This window comes from Pinus tabuliformis, chromosome J, assembly GCF_031772625.1.
Source record: "Pinus tabuliformis cultivar Carrire ecotype Pingquan chromosome J, CPIR1, whole genome shotgun sequence".
In the NCBI taxonomy this organism is placed as follows: Eukaryota; Viridiplantae; Streptophyta; class Pinopsida; order Pinales; family Pinaceae; genus Pinus; species Pinus tabuliformis.
Window position 1 is genome coordinate 511,930,989 of NC_142295.1, and position 27,813 is coordinate 511,958,801.

Here is a 27,813-nt window from a genome sequence, read left to right on the forward strand (position 1 = left end):
TTTTGGGTAAAAGGGGTGTTTCTTTTCCCTGGGTTGACTTGACTTAGAAGGTGGTTGACTTGACAACTTTTGGAGCCAAAAATTGCAATTTGATAATTCAAATTTTCTTCTTTAAAAATTCGTAATGGGAATTTGACTCAAAAAAAAAAAATCAATAATTTAAAAATGCACTTTACAATAATCAATATAGATACATCAAGTGGGAAAATATACATTATGAAGATCGACCATAGTTACAAATTTAACAAAAAATTAACAAAGATAGAATTTTTAGGAAACACATTGTAAATTAAATCAAAACAATAATTAAATAACAAATTATCACTATAAAACTTGTTTACATTAACTAACCAATCACCTATTCCAAGGAGTGGGCCTTGCCTCCTTGGAATAAACTACTACAACTAGTTTCAAAAGAGACAAGAGTAACAACGTGGAACACACCAGTTCATAATGATGGAAATGTGACTTTCATTAATCAAAGAGATGATTTTAAATATAGTTTAAGAGTTCTCTTCTTTATTCTTCTTACATGGACAAGGAACTATTCTTATATAATCATCAACTTTCCTAACCTTAGAAAGTCTGCTAAGAATAGTATTGAGAATCTACAATTCTCAAGTTGTTCTAACAATTGATTAAACAAGTAATTAGTTACAAGTAGCCAACTCAAAATAATAAAACATTATTCCTTATACATATTGTTCACATAATAGAATACAACCAAGTTGTGTTTATAGTCATTGTTTAATAATGATGCCAAAAATTTAGATCTATTTTGTTGATCAATTCTTAAGCTCTTAAAATGAACATACTATTTTAGACAACTAGATCAACTTGCAACATAGATAATTGTTATATTGATATTCATTAGGGGTAGGGGGTCACAACCATAAAACCTCCTTTACATGGAATAGTAGTAGGAGTAGCAAAGCTTCCATTTTACTAAATTAGTACTGCTCTAGTGTAACTAGAGTAATAGCATGTTTCTAAGAAATGAGTAATAGCACCTACAATAGTAGCACAAATGTGAGGTTGAAATAGTAGCTAACATAAAACCTTTTCATAAATAAATGTGAAAGCCCTTCTTATTGAAAACACATAACAAAATTCAATAAAATAACAATAAATATTAGAAAGATATACCTTGGAAATATGCATTGTTATGGACAATAATAGACTCGAAATTGTTGTAGAGGGTGGAAAAAGGTAGAAAAATATAATAGGGAAAACATATTAAAAGTAGGCATTTCCAAGGCCTGGAAACATTATTGTTTGGTTCCTCTATAACTTTGTTTACCATAAAATAATGAAATGGACACCATATTTGGAGTTTAGGTAGTGACTCATATCAAATTTGAAGTAATTTTATATAATTACTTCATGTTCAAATTGTCATCTTGGTTCTCTATGAGGTAGACCTTAGTTTCTCATAGTGTTAGCTATAGTAAGTTATTATTTTCATAATTTTTGTAACTTTTGAGTAAGAAGAAAAAAAAAGGAACTAATATATTTCTCAATCTTCTTATATTCATCAACATCCATATAACATCAACCCATCCCAAGTATGGCACCCTCCAAGAATGAATCCATTAATGGTTGTAGAAAAATTAAACTACCAAATAAAAAAAATGTTTTTACTAATGTGACTGAATGTTCTTCTGACTCTTGAGATAGTAAAATGGATTTTATACTTAGAAAGAGAATAAATATCTAGAGAAATAACCAAGAACATGCTAAAAAGGTCCACACATACGGAAAGAACATGCAAATTAAATTTGTTTCCTAGCTATAGCTTTTCACCTAATCCAACCACAAGTTTGTTATTTTTCATGGGCCCTAGATTTGATCTATGAATATATCTTAGCACATAAACACACTAGGAACCCCAACACAAAAGCACTTTGCATATTAGAAATATAACAACAATGAAAAAATAAAGTACACATATATATATGCCCCAAATCCCATTTCGCATTAGTCCATTAATATAAAAATAATTACGGCTCACGTACCACGGATCATGGCCCTTTATGAAACCTAGGACAAACTAGTATACATAGTATATAATAAAATACATAGTCTATCCTTTGAGTAATCTAGAGCTTGAGAATTAACCCTTTAAATATTCAATCTAAACCATAAAATAAAATCCATACCCTTGGGTTTCAGAATTGTCATGATTCCCTTATCCCATTTCTTAGTTTTAATATTGTTTTCTTATCTTTTTCTTATATTTACGACATATTAACTTGCATAATATAGGTTTCACAAGAGATTAATTTAGTTTTATTATTTCACCTTGCTAATGAACCATGTCAGTTGTAATAGTGCTATTTTCTTATGATTGAATTGTTATTGTGAACAGGGGTTTTGCGATAGATGGAATTCGATGATGTTCCCTGATCTGTTCGTGGTAAAAATTAGATAACGCGATGTTGTCTTAGCTAACTATAGCAAAAAACGAGACTGATTCTTATCCCAACGAAACTGTTTGGGGAAAAGCCCTTGTTTCTTTCATCTAGGCAATATTAAGACCCTTTTGTAACTGAAAATGAATATCTTGAGAATATTTAGATGCTCAGGATTGCTCTTTGTTAAAATAAGAATTGTTTTTTTCATTAGTGAATGTGGTATAAATATGGGGACTTATGTGAGCTTTTTGGATGTAATATTCCAGTACACATTTGATAAACTCGTTGAAGCATTGTAATCATTCTTTCATAATATAATGCAAGTTTTTATTGTTGAGAGTTAATTTACTATTTAGATTTCTCCTATGAGGTAGTCTGATTCGAGTGGTTAGGGCCCATTGTTGGATGAGGCATTGTATTCATTTTTATCTTTTCATGAGAATCATCTCGATGTTAGATCAATTGAAAATCAAGTGCTTTATTTTAATAGGGATAATATCAATAGTCGTAACGTTGGTTTGCAGGGATTTCCCTTTCAATAAGTTAATTTACAATTGTTGTTGCTTTAATGTTATTCCTTGAAGGTTATCACTAGATTTTTGATGTTTCCACACTAGTTTAGTTTTTTTCCTGTTATCTTTTCTTTTTTATTACACAAAGTATATTTTCTTAGTGTTGTTCCTTCAATTATGTGATTGTTATTTCTTAAGTAGCATCTTAGCATTTGATAGATTTCCTTACTGTTTCCTATTAAGGAGTAATTAGAATTCGACATTTCTAAATGATTTTTAAGAGATACAGTTTTGTTGAGCACTAGATAGGAATTGATTCTTTATTATAGTTACCTTAGTTGTAGTTAGAGCATTAGATACTATCAATTCCATCACTACCTCTTGCATATACTTTGTAGACAACCTTGAAATAACCAAACAAAACATCAGGTTAACAAATTGATATGTGGTAGTTAGTTGCTTCTTTTAGAAAAATTAATTGTCCCAAAAATAGCTAAGCTAATCCTTCGCTCACAATCCTTGGATTATTTGCAGTCCTTTGCAACCATTCCTTTTGCAATCATGCTACAGTTTCTCAATCTACTTCTTTAGATCATGGATTTAATTTTCTTCTTGCATATTTGACCCTTCAACACCTAGATTTGACTTTCTTCTTGCAAATCAAATCTTCTAACACTCAGATATGAATTTCTTCTTGAATATTTGGCCTTCGAGCACTCAGATCTGACTTTCTTCTTGTAGATCTAAACTTCTAGCACTAAAATCTTACTTTCTTCTTATAAATATGACGTCTCAGCACTCAAATCTGACTTTCTTCTTGAAACAACTATCTCAGACAAATATCCCCCTCACTCATGAATAACTCTCATGAATGATCATTTGCACAATGTTCCTTTAGGCCTCTCCATTAGCCTCTATTTATAATTCAATTTTGTGTCAGTGACTTAGGGATTTCCTTGTCCACCAAGAAACCATCATTTAACAACTCAAACGAAAATTACAATAAATAATTTATTGAATTGGGTCCAAGCCCACAATTTTGGGTCAAAAACCCAACTACTTGGGTAACTTTCCATACCAACTTAATTTTGGTGGGTTTTCTCCACTCGAAAATACCTTCTTAGAAACCCAAATTCCAACACTCTCTCTTAGTGAGGAAGGTATTTCCATCACACCTTAAAATATCCAACTCCATGGCTCTCCTTGCATAGGTTAAATACTCCTCTCTCTTGAACCTGAAGATTCCAACTTCCATTGGGCAACTGAAATTCCTTTATAGTTTCCCTCTGAAGCTAAACCCACTTTGAATCTACAAAATCTCCACTAGCTCACTCTGAGTTCCCTCCTCAAAAGTGTTGTAATTGAACTTGTGTCCTTTTAAGGTCATTTTTTAGCTATGATTAAAGAATCGGTCTAATCCACTCCAAACCGTCATAACTCAACTTTGTGCGAGTCCTCATCCTCTTGGGTAAAATACCTCACATGCACATAGCTCCAATGTTGGATGTACAACTCCACAACCCAAAGAAGATACTAACTTATGATCAACCTGCCATCCACATCAAACTATCTTGTCAATGCCAAAGCACCTTATTTTTTGAACCTTCTGCTCAATGTCTAGCAGTTTCACAACTCCTTCTTAAGCTACTTCCTATGCAGACTCTAATCCATGTGCTCTTAAAATTAGCTTTGATACCATGTTAATTTTCATGGGCCTACATCAGATCTATGACTAGATATTAGCACATAAACACACTAGGAACATTAACACAAAAGCACTTGCAAAGAGAAAATATAATAACAATAAGACAATAAAGTACACATATATATTTCCCAAATCTAATTTCTCATTAATCCATTAATAAGAAAACATTAGGGCTCCCATACCAAGGATCACGGCCTTTTATGAAACCTAATACAAACTAGTTTATAAATATACCATAAAATACACAGTTTGTTCCTTGACTAATCTAGGGCTTGAGATCCAATCCATTAGATATTCAATCTACACAATAATATCAAATGCATATATGATCTATAGCTCACAATCCTTGGATTGTCTGCATTCCTTTTCCACCAGTCCTTCTATAATCACACTTTAGCTTCTCAATTTACTATATTTGCTTCTTCATACCACATATTTGACTTTCTTCATGTTGATTTGACCCTCTAATAGCAAGATATAACTTTCGTCTTACAAATTTGATCTACCATCATTTAGACTTTACTTCATTCTTGTATATCTAACCTTCCAACACTCATATCTAGCTTTCTTCTTGTAGATATGACCTTTTAGCACTCAAATCTGACATTATTCCTGCATATTTGACCTTCCAACACTCAGCTCTGACTTTCTTCTTGCAATTCTAACCTTCTAGCACTCAAATCTAACTTTCACATTGCAGTAGCTATCTCATACATATCAACCTCTCACTCATGAATGATCACTTGCATAATGTTCCTTTAGGCCTCTTCATTGGCCTCTATTTATAATTAACTTTTACGTGAATGACTTGGGGGTTTTCTTTGTCCATCAATAAACACCCATTTAACAACAAACACAAATGAGAATAAATAGTCTTTTGACTTGGTTCCAAACCCACAACATTGGGTCAAAACCATAACTACTTCGGTAACTTTCCCAACCAACTTCCTTTTGGTGGGTTTTCTCCACTCAGAACTTCTAAGCTAGACAAATTCCAGCAAAGTTGGCATTGTACCTTGTCTCTACATTGGTGATTCTCCTAGCAATATATAACGCATATTATTGTGAAAAGTGAACTACATAAAACATGATGTATGTGAATCCCCACATTCTTATATACTCAATGCAATTCCATCAAAAAAGTACAAGTACCCAAATGGTGTGAACATATGTCAACCAATGGATTTCTCTCAACCTTCCAATGATTTTTTTGAAGTTGAAGCTACATGATGAAATTCCCTAGTTTCATTAGTTCATGCATCCTAAAGGTTTTTCTATGGTATAAACATCCATGAATATGAAAAAATCAAACTAGGATCTATAGCTCACCAATCTTTATAAAATGTTAACTTGCAATTTAAATTTTCCCATAGAGCTTTGGTCTCCTTAATATGTCTTCCATGATAAAAAAAAATGGAATAAAGTCAAAACTTCAACCATTTTAATATATAAGCATATTATTTCATGTAGCATAAGCAAGAGATCCAATCAAGTTATAAATTATATCTCTCTTGGAGTGCTTTGAAATCCATTTTAAAACTATGTTGTTTCCAATATTTTAATTCCTTTAAATCGAAAATATTTTTGTGTACCTTGAAGAATCATAAAAATATTTAATATATATGTCTACCCTCTTCCACTCTCCATAATAGAGAGAGTATAACAAATAGATATCTGATAAGCAAGCCTTTAATTTGGCCTTTTCTTCTAGAATTTTCATTTCCTCATCATAATGTATGAGCATATCATCCAAAGGATGCTCTTCATCAATACTTGTAAGCATTAGATTTTAATTTTTCTCTTCCTCTTTATGCTCATTTTGGCTATCTCCATGGGTCACCCTGTTTAAGTCTTCTGCAACAATGAATGCTTCAAATGGTTGTTCCATAGCTGCATTTGTCATTGTATATGGTATCCACTTTGATTGCCTTTAAAAGACAACTTTGTCTTCCTTTCCCTTTGAAGAGAACTCAAATTATGTTCTTCTTATAACTTTATGATAGTACCCAATAACTGTTCTTCATCCCTGCATTGGACAAAGTTAGTTTTATGTTCATTATATACAACAATTCCTACATCCACACACCAATTATCGGATATAAAATCAATAGGCCCTTTAGCCTTAATAGGTGGTTTTTCCATGAAATATTTATACTACTTTTTCAAACAATTTGTGAGATCCCAACATGTCTCTTTTCAACATCTTCTTCACTGCCATCATCTCCAAGGATTGATCTTTGTTTTGGTTCACAATAGTGAACCTCCATCTCATACTTAATTTTCAATGAATTCCATCTCATTTTATTCTTCTTTATTATTCATCCATATCCCTGGTCTCGTAGAAACCATTTAATATTAATGATTTCCAGTCTTAAATCAATCAATTCCTCCTAAAATTCTTCATTGCTGAACTTTTTATGTCAACGACTTTGGCATTCCTTTTCTTTTGATTTTGACTTCTCTCTAAGCCCTTAACATGACTATCAATAGTCATTCTCACTTCCTTCTTTTATGAAATCTCCTTGTCCACTTGTGAGCTGCAATAAGCCTTTTCCATCTCTGTAATAAGTTTGACACTTTTCACTAGTACCAAGTCATCCTCTTTGTCTCCTCTCTTCCTATGGTTCTCTGTAGTAAAACCTCTTCTCCAACACCTCTTCTCAAGTATCAAATCTCTTTGGCTACTAAATATTCAATTTCTCACTTCCCTCTTTCTCCTTTGAGAAATTATGTTATCCTGTTCTCTTCAACAACTTTAATTTGTTGTTGGGTTTTTGTCACAAATTCTTTTCCCAAGATCTTGGCTTGCTCTATTTTCCTCTATCACTTCAATTGTTATAATGGTTGTTGTCAACTTTTGTTTGTGCTATTTGCAAACACAAATTCCTTATCACCAAAATTAACATAAAACAACATACCCATCTCTTATGAGACTTGTGCCAAGAACTTCCTTTGATCCATTCCACTAAATAAAAATATATTTTCTAAGAGTCCACCTACTACTCTATACTCTTTGAAACCAATCGTTTTCAAGAACGTTTCAACTTTTCCGATCCCAAATAACTCCTTCTTACAATTTGTCCATACAAAAATATATCATTAAAAATAAAAAAATAAAAAAAAATTACTACTTCTATACCCGCATATTCATCCAAACATTCAACTAATGTCTCTAGTATGTTCTAGCATTCTTTACAAGGTTTGTACAATTCTAGTCTCTTGAACCAATTCTTATCAATACCATCATTCCATCAAATTCTCTTAAATAAACCTATTTTATAACCTCAAAGAGCATCTCAATTTTTCATCCATCAACCTAATTTAACATTAGATAGAAAACAACATCCATTTTACCTATCATACCTCCAAACCTGAACTCACTGTCAATTTATGCAAACTTTATGCCTTCACTTTATTCTTCCAACTATGTATCTTTGGCTACAAAATCATTGTTATAGATCAATCTTTACAAAGCATTCTCAATTTTCTACCAAATGATGCTGGAAAAATTTACTAATGCTAATAATATGGCATATCAACACTTCCTTCAACTAAACTCTATGGAACCAACACACACACACACAGTTGTACAAATAATTTATGAACCAAGGAGGGGAACTACCTTTTCAAAAACCACCAGATTCAAACCCATATTTAAAAACCATTGGATCCAAAACTATGTATTAAAATCACCACATGGGTCCAAGGCATAACAATGAAGGGGAAGGGATGAATACCTTATAATATGAAACCACTAGGTCCAAGAATTATATGATATATACATATATGTAGGGAGGAATTCTTTAATTAACATAAAGGAATGAGGCATAAATATTTTATATAATTAACGAGCGTCATATAACTTGGCACCATATCTTCACACTTATGTTTTCATAAGACCATGAGGATAACCATGAGACTCAATCTCGCAACTTAGGACCCCAACATTATATTATCAATTCACCCCTTTTTATTTCTAGAGAAAAACATCCAAGATGGGAATATTTCACATTATGTGCCCCTCTCTTGAATTTATTCCGGCAATAAAAGTATGTCCTAGCCTTTGACTCACTCTACCAGCAAAGACCTATGGTATGGAAAATTTAGTTTTCAGTTGCTAGATCTATCTTCCATCAGTTGTCACCAATAAGTTTGTCCTGAAATTTTGGAATGCACTGAAAGAAATTTCTAGGGTGGATCCATCCATGATGAAAATTATTGATGGAACTCATGTTCTGTCTATGGATTATTGTCAGGTGACATCTCCTGAAACCAAAAATAAACTATGTCTTGGTCCCTTCAGTTTCTTGCTCTATTGCGAAGGCACTCCTATTTGCAGTCTTAACCATAGGATTTCAATGTGTTCCTCCTAATATGATCCTTCATGATATTTCATGATTCTACTATAAAAGAGAAGGTTTGGCCCTATTCAAAGGGTTCTCAACCTATTGTATTAGATTCTTGTGCATCTCCTTTGATTATTCTCCCTCTTGATATTAAATGTAATTCATTTGCATTATAGTCAATTCAATATAATATACAGTGGTTCAATTTCACACAAAAATTAGAGCATTAACACAATCCTTTCACACTTGAATAGAAATAATTTTCTATAAATAATTATTCATGCGTCCTTTGATTGTTCTCCCTCTTGAGCCTATGGTTAGGTGGAGAGTGGCTCACCCTTCTTCAATTCCACATTTCAAAAGATTTAAATCAACACAAGTATCTCTTATGCATGATTATTTAATATATCTTTTCGATAAATTTATATGTACACGCATAAAACCTTCATAAAATTTATCATGGTTGTAGCTATTATGGTATTTGGTTGTAGATATTTATATACACTAAATTTTGTAACAACATGGGTTGAGGTAGATAGGCTTCTTAAATTTTACTTTAAGCAAGTCATGTTGGAATTTCTACTATAAATTTTGTTCTAGGAGGTTCCAGAAGCTAAAAATTAGATCATAGTGAGGGGGAATCTTATTGATCATCTGGTCCAACATTCATACCTTGGGTCGTGAAATTTTAAGAAATATGATTTGAGGAATTTAAGCTTCTGAAATGCATCTTTAAATAGTTCATAATGTAATTTATGCTATAACTTTTCATCTAAGAGGTTCCAAACACTGAAACTTGGAGGAAAACCATGTTGATCATATGGTCCAACTTTCAGATCTCAGTAATAATATTTTAGGATATATGATGAGAGGAAATTGAGATTCTTGGATGCTCCTAAAATCATGCATCAAACAGATCATGTTGGAGTTTCTATTACAACATTTCTTCTGGGAGGTTCTAGAAGATAAAACTTGGACCATAGTGAGGGGAAATCCTATGATCATTTGGTCCAACTTTCAAATTTTAGGTCACAATATTTTAGGAGATATAATCAATGGAATTTGAGCTTCCTAGACGTTGCTAAAATCATGCATCACAATAGGTCATATTGACATTTCTACTATAACCTTTCATCTAAAACGTTCTAGAGGTTGAAACTTGGATCATAATGAGGAGAATTCCCATTGACCATATGGTTCATTTTTCATAACTTAAACTACAATAATTTATGAGATATTGCCTAAGATATTTTTTATATTAGTTTGCATGAAATGTTTTTGGTGAAATGCCTAAATGGTTCAATGATTCATTGAATACAAACTATTTGATTAAATGCCCTAATGAAAATGTTGTTTTGTGATAGGGGTAATATTGTTGTGTGGTAGAATTTTTGTGGTTGATCTATTTCTATTTGCATGTAAATCATTTGAAAAAAGGTGTTAAAAGTGTTTTATTACAATTTTCATACAAACTATTTGGTAGAATATCTCAAAGCAAAATCAAAAGTTGCACGATTGAGTGGTATATTTTAGTTAGTATGTTACAAGTGGAATCAGAGAAATGTTTATTATTTTGTTTTATACAAAATTTTTAACAAAATATCTGGAAGAAAAATTATGCTTAATTGGTTGTATATAAAGAATTTGAAGAAATGTTTAAATGTAAAGTGTTTGACAAAATGTATCAGAGATTAAAATCAAGTTTTTGCAAGTGAGTTTAGGATAGATTTAGTAAGGATATATAAAAAAGTGGTAACAAAGCTTATTTTCAAGCTAGTAAAAAGGAAAAGAAAATTTTGGGTACCCTATAGCCTCTGTGAGTCATTGAGGGAACTAGATACATGACAGAGTGGTATCTAAGCTAAGGTTTAGCATTGAACTTTGATGGGTTCAAGTATGGGAAATAATTTAAGTTTTAAATTAACAACTATGCATGAATGTGTACTTATGCAAAATTATTTCTCTGTATATGTGAATAAACTAATGTTACTTGCATATTGAATTGAGTTTGATGCAGTACGATACATGTGCAAGATGCTAACTAGATTCCCTACAATAGTCAAATAGATTTTCAAAAGTTTATGGTTGAGTGATGCAACCATGACTATGAGGGGGAATCTCTTAACAAATATTTTGCTAGTTTTAATACCTTTAATTAATTTTTTGAGAAGTTCTCATGTGCTAATTAATAATAGCATAACAATAATAAAAATGTAAGTGATGAAATAGTTCAAAGATGCATGTCCATTAAATAGATACTAAATAATGATATGGTAGATGCATGAAGATATGCTAGGTGCATATAGTAATGGATGTGTATGCATAAAGACTTGGAGTAGTCTACCTCCATAACATGATTCAATCACTGATAGTGGTTAATGGCAAACATGTAACCGAGAGCAGGGTAACAACATGATTGGGAATCCAATGAAGGTGTTGCATGTAGTCTTGTAGAATCAAGGATATGGAAAATAAGGTGTTGATGAGAGAATGGTACAAGTGGAACCTATGCATGTTGATATGAATGTTGTGATAGTGTTGTGAGTGCACTTCTCCTTGGGTTTCCTTGTGGAATGATAAAGCCCTAGAGGGAGGAATGTAGGGACAAGTGTTTGTGTGTGGGGTTTAGAGAGTAATTGGATCTAAAAATGCAGATCAAGCTCATTAGGGAAATTTTGAGGTAAAAAATGGGCCTCAAAACAAAAAATGTACTAATAAAATTAACTTTAAAATAACTAATAGGATTTAAGATGATGATTTCATCTCCAAGGGTAAATATTTTGGAGGGAAATAAAGAAAACTTTTTTTAATTGCATTTTCAACTTATCTCCTTATAGGCTTACTAAAATGTCAAGTGTAGACACCCATTATATGTGAAATTAAATTCCACGTCCAACGAGTACCCACTGTGCATATTTCTAAGTACAGCCACATAAACTTTTTTATCATGTATTTTCAAATTTTTTTGTGTGAGTCTACTCATTAGCATGCAAAGTGGGTTTTCATTGGATGTGGAATTCAATTCTACATCGGACAGGCGTCTACACTTTACATTTATGTAAACCTAAGGAGATAAGCTAAAAATACAATAAAAAAAGTAGTTTCATTTCTTTTTATTTGAAAATTCATCTCTTATTTTATTATTTTAACTATTATTTTATTATTTTCCTTAGGAGAAATATTTTAGACCTCAAAATTCCCCTAAGGATTATAAGCTACAAAGCTCCAAGATATCCTTATACAACCCAAGTTGGAAACCATAAAATGATAGTGGAACAACCTGAGGGATTGGCATTAGAGAAGAGGGGCACTACCCTGGCTCAAGTGGGCTAATGAGGGATGTGAGACTATTGGTTGGATGTTATCGAGGTTGGTACCTTGACCTTATTTGTGTTCAATATTGGTTATGTATCATACTTGTCACTTGGTAAGCCAATATCTTTGTGGAGTCATGATCCAACCTAAGAATGACCTGTTGTTGAAAAAAAAGGAGCAATAGAGCCTAAGGCTAAGAGAAAATAAGAGGTTTGCTGCAACTTAGTGATTTTCTCTAGATAAGTGTTTTAAGAATTATTAATTATAACTCTTGAATTTTGTGCACACTTAAATAATTGTTTGAATGCCTGGTTAATTGCATGATATTAGTATATGATTGTAAGATTACATGAAAGAATGGTCATGTTATAAGACAATTGTACTAATATAATGTGAGTTGAGACAGTTGATATGCATATGACTACAAGGTGGAGGGACCCCATAACTATTACAATGAAGAAATTTGGAGTGCATTAGAGGGTAGATGTGGATAAAAGATCATTCAAGGAGGGTTTGACTAGGTCAATATGAAATATATGGGAAGTGAATCCATAGCTATGAAAATGGCTTAAGAATGGAGTTTCCCTTAACTAAAAAATATGCTTCAGTGATATATTTTATTTATGAAAATAATATGAACTTGTGCATTGTAAGAAAATAGAAACTGGTACTTCCTACGTTTAGGGTAATAATAAGGTTACCTAATGAATTTCATGTTACATGAAATGTTTATATGGAAAGTGTGGAAGGGTGATCTTTAGATATTAACTACCACATGAAATAAAGTAGTGTGCTTATTCTTACTCTTATGATATTTTTCATGTGAATGATTCAAAACAAGACAGTATGAAAAGTAAATTTAAAAATCAATGTATATTAATAGCATTGAAAATGTGCAAGTATGGCACATGCATGATAAGATGTAAATGCACATGATTAGGTGCATGATTGAATACATTATTTGAATGTGTAAATTGGATACATAGTGCGAATTCCCTTTATGAATATTTGTTGAAACTTGTGTTTAAGAAGATGAAATGATAGAGTTGTGACTAATATGTGAGATTGAGATCATTTCAAGGGCTTGATTTTTGCAACATTAATTTTGCTAAGAAGCTAGTTGAACTCCTTGAAAAGATCTTAGTTGAAAATGCATGTGATGGTAGCCAAGTAAGTAGGCTAAGTAGCAAGCATAGATAGAAAGGTAAAGGAATTTTCTATCATTTGTTTTTCAAATTAATGCATGTATTGCATGGATGCCCAAGTAAGGGTATCATTAAGGTAGAAAATTGTCAACACAAAAAGATTTAGTAAAATGTTAATAATGTGAGCATGCATAGAGATTCTATGTTGAACAAATATTAAACGGATGAATAATACACTCATGAGATTAAATATGTATGGTAATGCATTGAGAAAATGCATGAAAATGTGGATTGTATGAAGCAATTGTAGGGGTTGCAACTGTGTTAATGGGTTCATGAGTACTAGCCCAATAGTTTCTAAGATTGAGATAAGTGTTTCTATTATACAATGTTGAGTTTGTTAGTAAGGAACATGTAATTGAAGGATTTTTTTTCTAGTTAATGCAAAAATTGTATGGAAATGTTGATATATGAAAGCAAGTTTGTCATTAATACCTAGTGGGTTATGAAAAATGTAAGAAGCCTTTACTGCGTAAAGATTGTTAGAATCTTTGTTATGCATCCATAAGCTACTATGGCATGATTTAGTCATGATGCTCATATTTTGTGAATTGAGTGCATACATGCTTGTATGAGAATCATTTGCATGATTGAATGTCATTAAAAGAAACATCTTCTAATAGTTTTGAGGAATTGTTGAGTAGTGGAATGTGTGGCATGAATCCCTCATCCTACAGTGCAAAATCGAAGTTAATTACTCATGAATTTAAAAACATGTATCTTTTAGTTTTGACACTTTGCCTATTGGAATAAATGCTTAAATGAATTATGGTGCAGATAAATAATGCAATGATAAATTCATTTGAATTTATTTTCAAATCAATTGAAAGTGATTGAATCATTATGTGTATAATAATTCTAAGATCACTTCTGGGGATGTTATAAATCTCGTAATGAAAATATTTTATGTATGAACACTTGCCAATTTTTGGCTGATTGAAAGTGTAGATTGAAATTGAAATGGTCTTGGTTATGATAATGAAAGTTGAGTACTATTATATGCAAGAATCAAACATTATGACAAGAGACCCATATTTATGAAATATGATTCCTATATGAAGCAAGTTTGGAAAAGAAAAGAAAAAGGAAGAACATTTGATTTCAATTATTATGATTAATATTGTTGGGAATTAGATAATCAAGCACTCTCCTTGTGTTTCATGACATGTGCTTAACTGCCTCTCGAGGATCCATTAACTCTGGCGATGCACCTATTTACTAACACCTACGAGTTTTGGTGTAATAGAAATCGTGATTCCAACAAGTGGTATCATATCCAAATGTATCAAGTTCGAAACACACTCGGCTCACATTGGGGGAGATCATTGGGCATTGGATAATCCAATGCTCCTTGTGTGTTTCATGACATGTGATTAACTGCCTCTCGAGGATCCATTAACTCTAGAGATGCGTTTGTTTACTAACACATGTGGGTTTTGGTGTAATGGAAATCGTGATTCCAACAAATATTATGGAAATCGCATGCTTGTGATACATGTGAGATGATGATCTATCCATGAAAGACAAATTATGGTTGTGAAGCTAAAAAACCTAGCAACAAGGCCATTGTGGTGACATTAAAACCATGATAATCATGATTTATGTTATGAAAAATGTGTTGTGTTATTTAGAGAAAGCCAAAGGGATGCATTTTCTATAAGACTCCATAAGTCTTGAGACTCTTCCTATGCGAGGAAGCCTTACCAAGGAATGGATCACCTGAGGGACTAGGGAGGTAGAGAAGGGGATGCCTAAACTTGGAAGGTATGTGACTACAAGGAAGGGGAGACTTGAATGAATTGATTTTCAAATATTCATGTACATACTCATTGGGATCATGAATTCATTTGGTGTGTCCAAGAAAATAATGAGTTGAACTTGTTCCCTGTGGAAGCCTTGTGAAGCAACAAACCATTATGCAGGAATGTGTTTGAATGCTAGGAGATCCATTGATGAAGAAAAATCAACCCTAGGGAACTCATTATGATTTAGGCCCAAGGGGGGTCATGAAATTTCAAAAGGGGAATTTATTTCCTTTAATTTCAGTTTCTATACAATTAGGAATAATGGGTTTTGACATATCCTGATTCTAGAAAAAGATGGGATTGTTGGGTTGTTAGTTTGTTTGGTGAGCTAGTGTTATGGCCAAGTGGCCTTGTAAATTTAAAATGTGTCGATTTTAGGTGTTAGTTGTTTAGGATAGATGTCCAACCTAGCTTTATTCTATTCGGATATTTTCTATCCCAATAATAATATATGCATATATTTACTATTAGGGCTAGAAAAAAATCTCAGGGGAGATAAGAGAAAAAATATAGCCTGAGGCCAAAACTCAGAGAGAGACAATCTGAGAAAGGGAGAAAATTTCTAAATGAGGCTCATTAAATTCTATGGAAATATATTTTTATAATATATAAACTAATTTGAGGTTTTCTAACTAGCTTATGTGTGTGAAATTCCTCTGTTTGAGTATGGATTGATGCTTTGCGCAAATGAGCAAGTGTCTCGATGTTAAATATGATTGACTTGTGGGTGTGGTATTGGTTTCATACCCAATCCAGTATTTAGTAAAGACATCCCAATAGGGAGGCATTTAAGTATTGAACAATGTATGCCTCAATCAATATGTACCACAAGTTTTTAAATCTTGGATGTACATTTGGTGGTATCGACATAACTAGGTTGGATGCCTTCAATTGAGATGAGCGTATGAGAAACTATTGTTTATGTTCCAATGACTAAGTGGGCATATTTGCATCTCGTAGGTGGGTGTGAATTTTGGAATTTGCAATTGAGAGTCACGAACATGGAATCAAATTATTGGGTCAGTCTAATGTTCACTTATTGTGTAAGGTTCCAAAGGTAAGAGGGAACCCTCAACACCGATCTAGGAATCTTGCTCGTTGGAGGAAGTCCCATTTGCAAAGTCCCCTATATTACTGGATTCAATCAAATATCTAGGTTGATCAAGATTTGTGTTGGAGTCCCATAATATCAAACCCCCCTAGACTCAATTACCTTATGAACCTCGCAATCCACTGTAGTTTTGATCCCTGCATAGAAGTCATGGCCATTGATTTGTTGGCACCATCAAGACCATTAATCGTAGGATAATTCTGAGTAGAATCCCAAGCTATTACCCTCGATCTTTTGGATCAGTGGCATAAGGTTCAAGCACCTCAAGATAAAGCCTTAGCTATGTCCTGGAGTAAGTGTGTCTAGGCACGCTATATGAAACCTTAAAGAGTTGGTCCATAAGGTTGGTTGTGCACATTTGGTGGGTATTGAAATTTCGAGGTTTAAGAACATAACAAACAGGAGTAGCATTTGATGATGGTGTTTAGAAAGAAGTTGTTTATAGGCAATGGGACTAGACCGGTCTAACTGGACTTTAATGGGTTGTGAAAGAAAGAGGCATGCCAAATCAGTCTAAGTGGAGGAACCTAGGTGGATAATCGAGAGCAACCAGGAAGGATGCATCATATAGAGGTAACTATACCATGAAAAATGAATGACATTTCTCAAAGTGGGAACTAAGTACATGTAAAATGTTGTTGATATTAAAGTGGCATATCCCCACATCTGTATAGAATGGTTCTACAAATACTAGAACATCAAGGACGATGTTCCTTAAAAGGGGAGGGGATTGTGACACCTTATCATTACCCAAAATTTTGTAATGTCATTAAGAACATATAATGTTGGGGAGCCAAAATTGATGTTAAGATTTAAAACTCATATTATATGATGTAATGTTTATTTTTATTCATAAAAATTCTAGAGTTGAAGAAAGGGGGCAACCAGCAAATTGTGATGCCTTAGGGAGGGGTAAAACTTGTCTTAAGAGGAAAAATATACCTTAGGTCAATATTTCCCTTTGATGTGATGGTCAGTCTTCCCATGAATTTGAAAGACTGGATGTAACTACCCCTCCCACATTTACCCACTTTGACAAGCTTTCCATGGTAAACATGAGCTAAGTGTCACTATGATATGACCTAACCTCCAAGTTTCAGTTATCGAAGTGAAACTTGCAAACCGGAAGTAAACTAACATCCCTGAGATACTGCAGATCACTCAGAAGCCTACCAACCACTCCAGGTGATCAATCCCTGAGCTGGAACTCTTTTCACTAGGTTTACTCCCCAACCACACCCTTAACACTCCTTTCATGTGGTTAGGACCCAAAATTCCCTATTTTGTGCATATGGTCGTGAGATCTATGCCACTTTTGCAAGCTTGCCTCTAGACCACTGCCCAAAATTTCCCGTAACTTTTCAAAATCATGAAATGATGATATCAATGCTAAACAATCAAATATTGAACAATATATTGACTTACACATGCCCAATGCAAGATAGGAATTTCGTCAAATAGACAGTAAACATGTCAACTACAAGTCATGAATGCAAATCTGATCATAAAATTCTAAACTTCATATGAGAATCACCAAGAAGTCTCTATGCTTTCTCTAGCTAACTACAATAACACTTGTTATCCCATGCATTCATCAACCATCTAGTAACTTGTGTGAATTAGTTTCTGGATCCATGGCATTAATATTGGTTAATGTATCAACGTTTCGAACCGTCTTATGTGGTTCATCATCAAGATTAATTAAAGATGTGAAAGTATGATTATATATATATATATATATAGTAGGAGGAGGAAGAATGGTAGGGAGTTGACAGGAGTAAAATATTAAAAGTATAGGCGAAGTGAGATAGTAAAATAGTTTGAGTAATTTTAACATTCAATAAAATGTAATGTGATATAGAGTGAAATATAAAGTGTTATATATACGTAATATTAGAATTAGGGATTTATAATGATATATAATGTATTAAGTAAATTTATAATAAAAGTTAATATTAAAAAATAAAGTATTAATATAATGTATTAATAAATTTAATATATGTTTAATATAATGTATTAATAAAGTATTAATAAGAAATGTTAATGTAGAGAATTGTTATAGTGTATTAATTAATAATGATTATGTTAGTGTAATGTAATACGTTAAATATAGGAAAGTAAATTAATATAATAAAGGTGTTAAATAGAAATATATTTGGTGGTCAAGGTAGGAATCAAATTCTCACTTATTTTCCATCCATCATCACAATTAAGGTCATCGGGATGTTTTCCTATTTCTATAGCTTCCCTAAATTTCCTATGGTGATAGTGATCAATTATGGCCAAGACACGTGTTTTCAATACAAATTTGATGTTTGGTATTATTGGAATGTTCAGCTAAAGTTGAAGTTTTGGATTGGTTATGTATTATGTCAGTGAAATGTTCTTGAATCCTTTTCCTAATAATATATCCGATTTCTCCAATATAGGGTTTCCCGCAAGAACAAGGAATTAAATAAACTATTTTTTGGCATTTAGGATCAATGGGATCTTTAAATGATTTGAGGTAGTTTTGAATTGTGTTTATAGGCTTGAAAGTATCTTTGATATTGTTCTTTTTTAAAATGTTGGCAACTTTGTCAGTGGTTCCCATGATGTAAGGGAGGTGTACTTTACCAACAACATTGTCCAATTGTTATTTATGTTTAGGTCCTTTTTAAGTATTTTTGAATGTTTTGATTCCTTGGTGTTTTTTGTACCCATTCTTTTCAAATACCTACATGAGATGGGTCTTTTCATTTTCAAAATGTTCTTTTTCTGAAATTCTCACAACTATGGTTGCTAGGGTATTTATAACACCAACTTTCTAAGCAGGATGATGGTGGGAGCTAGCATGGAGGTATTGTTCGGTGTGGGTTTTTCTATGATAGACTTGGTGAGAAATGGAACCATCATGATTCCTAGTAATTAGGATGTCAAGAAAGGGAAGGCTACTATCTACCTCAACTCCATCGTAAATTTCATAAAGTCAGATTGATTGTTGAGGTGTTGCAGGAAAATATCTAATTTCTCTCTTCCATGTGGCCATATAATAAAGGTGTCATCAATAAATCTTTTCCAAAGTTTAGGTTTGAGGGGGGAGGATTCAAGGGATTTGGTTTCAAAGCATTCCATAAATAAAATAGAAATAATGGGAAATGGAGGAGAGCCCATTGCTACACTGCATGTTTGCTCATAGATTTCACCCATGAAACTGAAAAATGTGGATCTAAGACAAATTTCTATTAACTTGGCAGTGTCAGGATCAATGATTTTGTGGATAACTTTCATGGCTCCATCAATGGGAATGTTGGTGTAAAGAGACTTCACATCAAAACTTACCAAGATATCATTTTCGTCAAGAGTCAAATGTTTAATCTCATTTATGAAGTGAGTGGAGTCTTTGACAAAAGAACTTGTTTTTCAATTAATGGTTTAAGTTTTTCCAGAAAGGTGTTTTGCAAGATGGTATGTAGCTCCACCTTGAATGAAAAACAAAGGAAGCATGAAATAATGAAGAACGTGCTTGAATCTTGATGATGAAATCACCCTGAAGACTCCATTAGATCAAAGACCATGAGGGTGAGGACATCAACGAATTGAAGTTGCATGAAGAACAAAGATACAAGTTGCAGCCATGTCACCACTAGAGAAGTCCATGTCATCAGTCACTATTAGTCTCAATCATCAAAGATAGTGACATGTCATGTTCTCATAACATGATGAAGTGGAAGTCATAATGTATTGTGTAATCATTGCAAACACAAATAACTAGAAGTCCAAGATTCATGTATGAAATAAAGAGTCACAGAAGTCCAAAAGACATGTAATACCAAAAATCACATGTCATTTGGAATTCCAAAGGTTGTAGAAGTCCAAAGGTCACTAGAAGTTGAAAATTCAAGAGTCATGAGGATGTGAAAGGTCATTCCTCAATTTATAAAAAGATCCTCATTTCTCATGTAAGGGACTTTTAACCTTGGCTTCTCCCCCAAGGCATTAAAAATACAGAGTTAGTACTTTTGGGGAGCAAGTAGTGGCTCTAACACTCCACTATTGGTGCTTATGGTGTTCATTATATTTATGTATCTTGGGAATTTTGCTTAATATTGAAGCCTTCCAGGTCAACACATTTTCACACATGGATTGTGAATGTTTCTAAGACTATTATTTGAATGTTTATGGTTCATGTTTGCTTTCATCCATATTGGAGTAATTGAACTATTTCGGTGACTTCAGTGCTTACTTATTGGAAATGTGTTGTTATGTTTATAATGATCGTCACATCCTTGTGAACTATTTCACTTGATGTTAGACGAGCCTTTCTATTTTTATGTGTCTCCATTAGGGTAGTACTATTACTTCTCTCTTAGAGGCTCACTTTATTACCCCCTCTGCCGTAAGAGAACCTTGATACATTTGCAATCACACATTTGCAAGGCACACCAGCTTGCTCATTTAAAATGACATTTTCACTTCTCTCTCTTGTTGAGAGCTAAAAACCAATGCATATATTTAAGTAAACGATGGTCGAGCTGTATTCCAGATGGGCTCCTACACCAAATGGTTTGAGGTCTAATTGGGACCTTATATCATGGAGATCCCCTGTATGTTGGTGGTATCCAACACTGTCAATAGAATGTTAAATAAAATAGGTCAAAAAAAATAGAGGTAACAAAGCCCGGAGGAAGGAGAAAAAGAGCTAGAAGAAGGTTCAAAGAGGACCATCATTTATATTTCATGGTCAACAAGGAAGCCAATTATCATTTATCTTGATGACATTTATCTCATTATTTGTATGAAGTGTTATGTTTCACCAATATAACACTTTCCATAAGAGTAGTCTATTTTATAAACACATTTTTTCTGGAAGTGGTTTACATTGTCCTTCAAAGATTTCATTTTTTGTCTAATAGTGGTGATAGGTCTGAAATATGTTATGATCTCTTTTTCTTTCAAACCTGGGAAATATTATCAATAGTTCTTATGAGGTAAGGTAGGTAGGCAATCTTCCGTGAGCCTAGATGTTATTTTTTTAAAGGTTTTTCCTTTTCCTTTTTACTTTTTCTTTTTTACTTTTTGTGGTTCACGAACTCCGAAGATCGGTGACCACTATGTCCATGGAATATTTGTACTAGGCAGATCCACTCGAAGGGGTCACTTCATGTCAAATCAATCATGAATCTTATCTCGAGAGTGTCAAGAGAATTGAACCCATGACATCTCAATATCAAAGGTGCTTTAATGATAAATACTTAGACAATTGAGCTAACCCTTAAGGCTATTAGTGCTATGAGGGTTGTTGTCAGGTCTATCAAGATATATTTGAAGAAATTCATTATATCCTTTTTGTTATAACCAAGATTCCTGAAAACCTATTAAAGTGGTTTTTCTCATTTTCCTTATGGTATTCCCAAGGGATTTTAAAGGATCTAGTGGCTAGGATTATAATGAAACCAATCTATTGTGTGGTAAAGTGGTGAGAGTCAACATGTAGGTAGTTTTCCATGTGGGTATTCTTTTCAGTAGACTATATGGTCTAATTTTCCATTCGTTTTCCTCATTATTAGGAAATACAAGAATGGGATGCAACCATTCTCTAGGAAGTGTTAAAAAGAAGCAAATTAGAGAGAATTAAACCTAAATAAGCAAAGTTAAGACATTAGTGGAGTAGAAAAACTTATCATAATCAATTTTTCTTGATCATATAGTCGTAACTTCAATTGGAACTGGTCTTTCAACATATGATAAGCACTTCATTGAGTGGAATATGATGTTAGACCAGGTGGAATCATATATATGGAGGTTTAAATATTATCATATGTTGAATATACATGTAGATAAATGATGCCTAATTCAACTTAAATGTTCCACTAAAGATATTGAAACTCTAATATTTCTCCAAGATTTATGAATCTATAGTCTTTTAGTAGACTATAACATCCAATTTTTCATCAGTTTTCCTCATTATTAGGACATACAAGAACGGGATGCAACCATTCTCTATTAATTTGTTTAAAATGAACAAATTATACAGGAACTAGACCTAAAGAAGCAAATTTTAAACATCGGAATAATAGAAAACCTTATCATATTATTTTCTTAATCAATTTGTCTTGATCATATAGTCATAAAATCAATTGGAACTAGTCTTTCCAGATATGTAAGCACTATGTTGAGTGCAATATAATGTTAGACCAACTAGATTCATAGAAATGAAGGGTTAAATATTAGCATATGTTGAATATACATGTAGATAAATGATGCCGAAATCAACTTAAATGTTCTACTAAGAGATATTGAAACTCTACTTCTCTAAAAATTTATCTCATGAATTTACTTTCTTGGCTTTCTCCAAGATTTATGCATCTATAGTCTTTATGTAGATTGTAACGTCCAATTTTCCATCATGTTTCCTTATTATTAGGACATACAAGAAAGGGATGGAACCATTCTCCAAGAAGGTGTTCAAAAGGAACACATTAGTGAGGAACTAGACCTAAAGAAGCAAAGTTATAACATTGGTGGAGTAGAAAAATTTATCATATTATTGTTTAATCAATTTTCATTGATCATATAGTCATAAAATCAATTGGAACTAGTCCTTCAACATATTATGTAGAGTGGAATATGACATTAGACCACGCAGATTCATAGATATGGAGCGTTAAATATTAACATACGTTGAATGTACATGTATATAAATGATTCCTAGTTCAACTTAAATGTTCCACTAAACATATTGAAAATCTACTTTTTCTCTAAAAAATTACCGCATGAATTTTATTTCTTAGCTTTCTCCAATATTTATGCATCTATAGTCTTTCGGGAGACTATAACGTCCAATTTTCCATCAGGTTTCCTCATTATTAGTACATACAAAAAGGGATGCAACCATTCTATAGAAGGTTTTCAAAAGGAACAAATTAGAGAGGAACTAAACATAAAGAAACAAAGTTATAACATTGGTGGAGTAGAAAAACTTATCATATTTATTTTTTATTCAATTTTTTCTTGATCATGTATTCATAAAATCATTTGCAACTAGTATTTCAACATATGATAACCACTATGTTGAGTGGATATGACATTAGACTAAGTGGATTTATAGATATGCAGTGTTAAGGTGCATATTTGGATCTACATGTAGATAAATGATTCCTAATTCAACTTAAATGTTTTGCTAGAGATATTGAAACTCTCTACTTTTTCTCTAAGTTTGCAAAATTTATGAATTTTTTCTCTCGGCTTTCTCCCTCATATTGTTGTATATCTATTTCTTTGCATTAAGTTTTCCATGTAAGCTTTGCAATAAGAGGATTTATATTGATGAACTTTTTGTATTCTTTTAGGAATTTCCCATAATAATATAGGTCTAGAGGACAAAATCCCTACTTAAAATAAAATACATTGTTATTTTAGTTTATATAAACATGATTTAGTTCTTCTTTAGGTTGTTTCAGTCCTCTTGTTTTAGACATTGTTAAACTTATTACATTTAGGATGTTAAGATTGATTTTTCCCATTAAAAACTATTCAAGTGTCATCTTGATTTTATGAATTTGTGTGGTAGAGATGTATTAATAAATTCTTGACAACATGGTTATTTACAAAATCTTTTGATATTAATGAAGTGGTCCTTAGATTTTTTTGATGACCTATCAAATTTTAATTTCCTTTCATATTTCAAAGTCATAGTTGATTTTGGATTCATATTATTTTAGGAGGAAAGAAAAATAATCTATTGATAGCACCCAATAAGTAAAATCCTTTGCAATTGAATTTTTTCCCTTTCCTTTCAATGAATAAGAGGATGTACTTAACAAGTAAATCTACTAAATAAAAGATTTATTGGAATAATTGTTTGTCTTTGTTGTTTTAGAGCTCACCCATTACATTCATCTAAATACATATAGAGAATCTTCCATATATCAAGAGAGGAGTACCATCTCTATAGAAATGAGGAATATTCTTTCTTGTTCCCACAATATTTTCTCTCAATATTGATTATTTTCCCTTATCAAGCGTGCTTCAACCAAATGAGTGCTGGAAAGAGTAATCTATTGGTAAGTTCTTGTTACCTAGTACAAGCCTTGGAGGTAATGATTGATGCTATGAGATCCATTTTTCTAACATTAAAATCGTGCCTAGTACAAGCCTTGGAGGTGATGATTGATGCTATGAAATCCATTTTTCTAACATTAAAATCCTGCTTTACTCCTATGAGCATCACCAGGACAATGAGTGTTAAATGGACTATTCAAGAGCTTGAGAAAATGGTAAATTGAGACTAATACTCGTGGATATGGTCATATATTGATGAGTTACTCTAGCATTTGATTTTGAAAATAATATCTAAAAAAAAGTATTGATGTGAATTGTGTTGAAATAAATTTCTATTTTCTTTTAGCGATAAAGATATTATTACAATTGCTTAATATTTATATAAAATTACATTCACTTAGAACACAATAATGTAATGTTGAATACTCGTGGATATGGTCATATATTGATGAGTTACTCTAGGATTTTGAAAAATAATATCTAAAAAAAGTATTGCTGTGAATTATTTTGAAATAAATTTCTATTTTCTTTTAGCGATAAAAATATATTACAATTGCTTAATATTTATATAAAATTACATTCACTTAGAACACAATAATGTAATGTTGAATTAGTTGATGGGTATGTTGGTGAAAGAAATGAATACTACACATATACATGAGATCTAAAATATCATCGAATTGAATTTTACTTCTAATGAATAAACCAACTTTGAAATGCTTGTCCCATTGAAACTACAACCTCTAAAGACCTAAAAGTAATCCATTTTTATAAATTACATTACAAACTAACTTCATTTAATGGACGTAAAGGCTATTTTGTATATAGTTACTTGCGAGAGGAGCTTTACATAGTGTAACTGCAAGGTTTCCAGGTTGAAGACAAGGAGTTAGTGCACATGTAAATAGAAGAAAACATTGGATGGCCTCAACCAAGCTTCTCTAGCTTTGTTCACTTATATGAACGAGTGGTTTTCAAAAGAAAGGTAATGTTGTGAATTGTTTTGGTGTGAATTTATATTTTCTTTTACGGGTGGTGACATTGTTGTAATTATTTAATACGTGGATAGCATTGCACTCATTGAAAGAAATGGTGACATTGTTGTAATTATATATATGTGGATAGCATTGCACTCATTGAAAGAAATAATGAGATGTTGAATTTATATTTCTTTTTACGGCTGGTGACATTGTTGAGATAATTTAATATGTGGATAGCATTGCACTCATTGAAAGAAATCATGAGATGTTGAATTGCTTAAAGAGTGGGTTTTTGCATTAAGATATTAGACTTTGAAATGTTTGTCCCATTAAAAATTCCACCTCTAAGGACCCATAAGTACTTAGTTTTATTAATTACACCACAAACTAGCCTCACTTGATGGATCTAAAGGGTATTTTGTGAATGGTTATTTGTACGAGAGCGTTACATAAGGTAATAATCGCAGGAATGAGGTCAAAAAGAAGGAGTTAATGCACATTTAAATTGAACAAAGCATCGTATAGCCTCAACCCAAGCTTCTATAGCTTTGTTAACTCAAACGAAAAAGAGTGTTGATGTAATTCTTTTAGGGATGGTGGGGTAATGAAATTAAATGAGTTTTTTTCAAATGACTACACCTAAACATGAGATTCAAAACATAATTAAGTTAATTTTTAAATTTTATAAATAAAATTACGAAATTTTTAGATATTTATTACATTGAACCTTCAACGCACAAGAAAGGTGGTGAAATTAAATGAGTTTTTTTAAAGGACAAAAGAGTGTTGATGTAATTCTTTTAGGGATGGTGGTGTAATGAAATTAAATGATTTTTTTTAAATGACTACACCTAAACATGAGATTCAAAACATAATTAAGTTAATTTTTAAATTTTATAAATAAAATTACGAAAATTTTAGATATTTATTAGATTGAACCTTCAACGCAACAAGAAAGGTGGTGAAATTAAATGAGTTTTTTTTAAAGGACTACATCTAAACATGAGATTCAAAACCTAATTAAGTTAATTTTTAAATTTTATAAATAAAATTTTGGAATTTTTAGATATTTATTAAATTAAACCTTCAACGTACAAGGGTGGTGAAAAAGGTGGTGAAATTACATTCCTTGAAATATTATTTTATGTGATTAATCGCAAAGATAGTCTCAAACAATCATTATTAAAATGATCATAATAATGAGATGTTGACTTCGTTGAAGGGTGGATTGTCGAAAGAAATGATTATTGTGACATGAGATTAAAGATTTAAGCTACTTTCTAAGGTCAATAAATAACTCGTTGACTTTCAAATGTTTTGTGCCATTAAAACGTCAACTTTTAAGAACTCAATTTTTAAATTACTCAACATAATATGCTGATAACTTTATACTCATTGCGAACAACAACATAATATGCTGATAACTTTATACTCATTGCGAACAACAACAAGGTGTTAAATTTGTTCAAAAGTGGGTTGTTGAAGAAAATACTTATTATCCCTAGGCATGAGATGTATAAATCGAATAAAAAAATATAATAGTTATGTTTTTTTTCCATTAAAAACCGTCAGCCTCTAAAGTTATATAAGTACCCAAATTTTATGAATTACACCACACTAGCTTTTTTCCATTAAACCGTCAGCCTCTAAAGTTATATAAGTACCCAAATTTTATGAATTACACCCACTAGCTTCTTCTAGATGGTAAATCCTTTGCTTTCTTCCATTAGTACGTTGTCACCAAGTACATGAGTAAAATAGATGCAAATTACAAAACTAAATTTCAACTACTCTTACGTTCTTCCTGTGAGTGGGATTGCACAAGCATTACTAAAATGTTTGGAGAATGCAATTGTTGCAGTTAGTTTGAATGGTGAACGATGAAAAGAAATTTCAACTACTCTCTTAAGGTATCTGTAAAGAACATGCATGGAATACATCCAATTTCACTAATTGTTTTACTCAATTCCATGACTAAACCTTATAAATTCAAAGCAGCCGACCATGAATAAATCTTTACATAAAACAAGCAAAAATTCAAAGCAGCCAGCCATGAATAAATCTTTACATAAAACAAGCAGCATTCCGTTAATGCTACTAAAACTAGGTTAAAGGCATTTGCATCGAGGAATTTAAGGCGAATAAACTAGGGCATACCTGTTGCCATCGCTGTTGCTGTGACTGCTGGCGAACTCGCAGAGCTTTCCTCGGCTGGAGAAAATGATAAGCGCCACATCCGCATCGCACAGCACCGAAAGCTCGTGCGCTTTCTTGATCAAACCGCCGCGACGCTTGCAGAAGGTCACCTGCCTGTGAACCTTATTCTCGATTTTCTTGATCTCTAATTTTCCCGCGCCCATTTCGGCCCTCGAGCAAC

At 32.3% G+C, this 27,813-nt stretch overlaps 1 protein-coding gene across 2 annotated transcripts in view; it reads right to left on the reverse strand.

Annotated features, from left to right (window-relative positions):
• Positions 1 to 27,813, reverse strand: part of LOC149228007 (agamous-like MADS-box protein AGL11) — a 598,309-nt gene extending 570,496 nt beyond the window's left edge. For both annotated transcript variants that reach the window (XM_089375616.1, XM_089375617.1), the window contains exon 1: positions 27,594 to 27,813. In XM_089375616.1, coding sequence (XP_089231742.1) covers positions 27,594 to 27,796 — 203 coding nt within the window. In that variant the 5' untranslated portion in view covers positions 27,797 to 27,813. The remainder of the gene's footprint in view (positions 1 to 27,593) is intronic.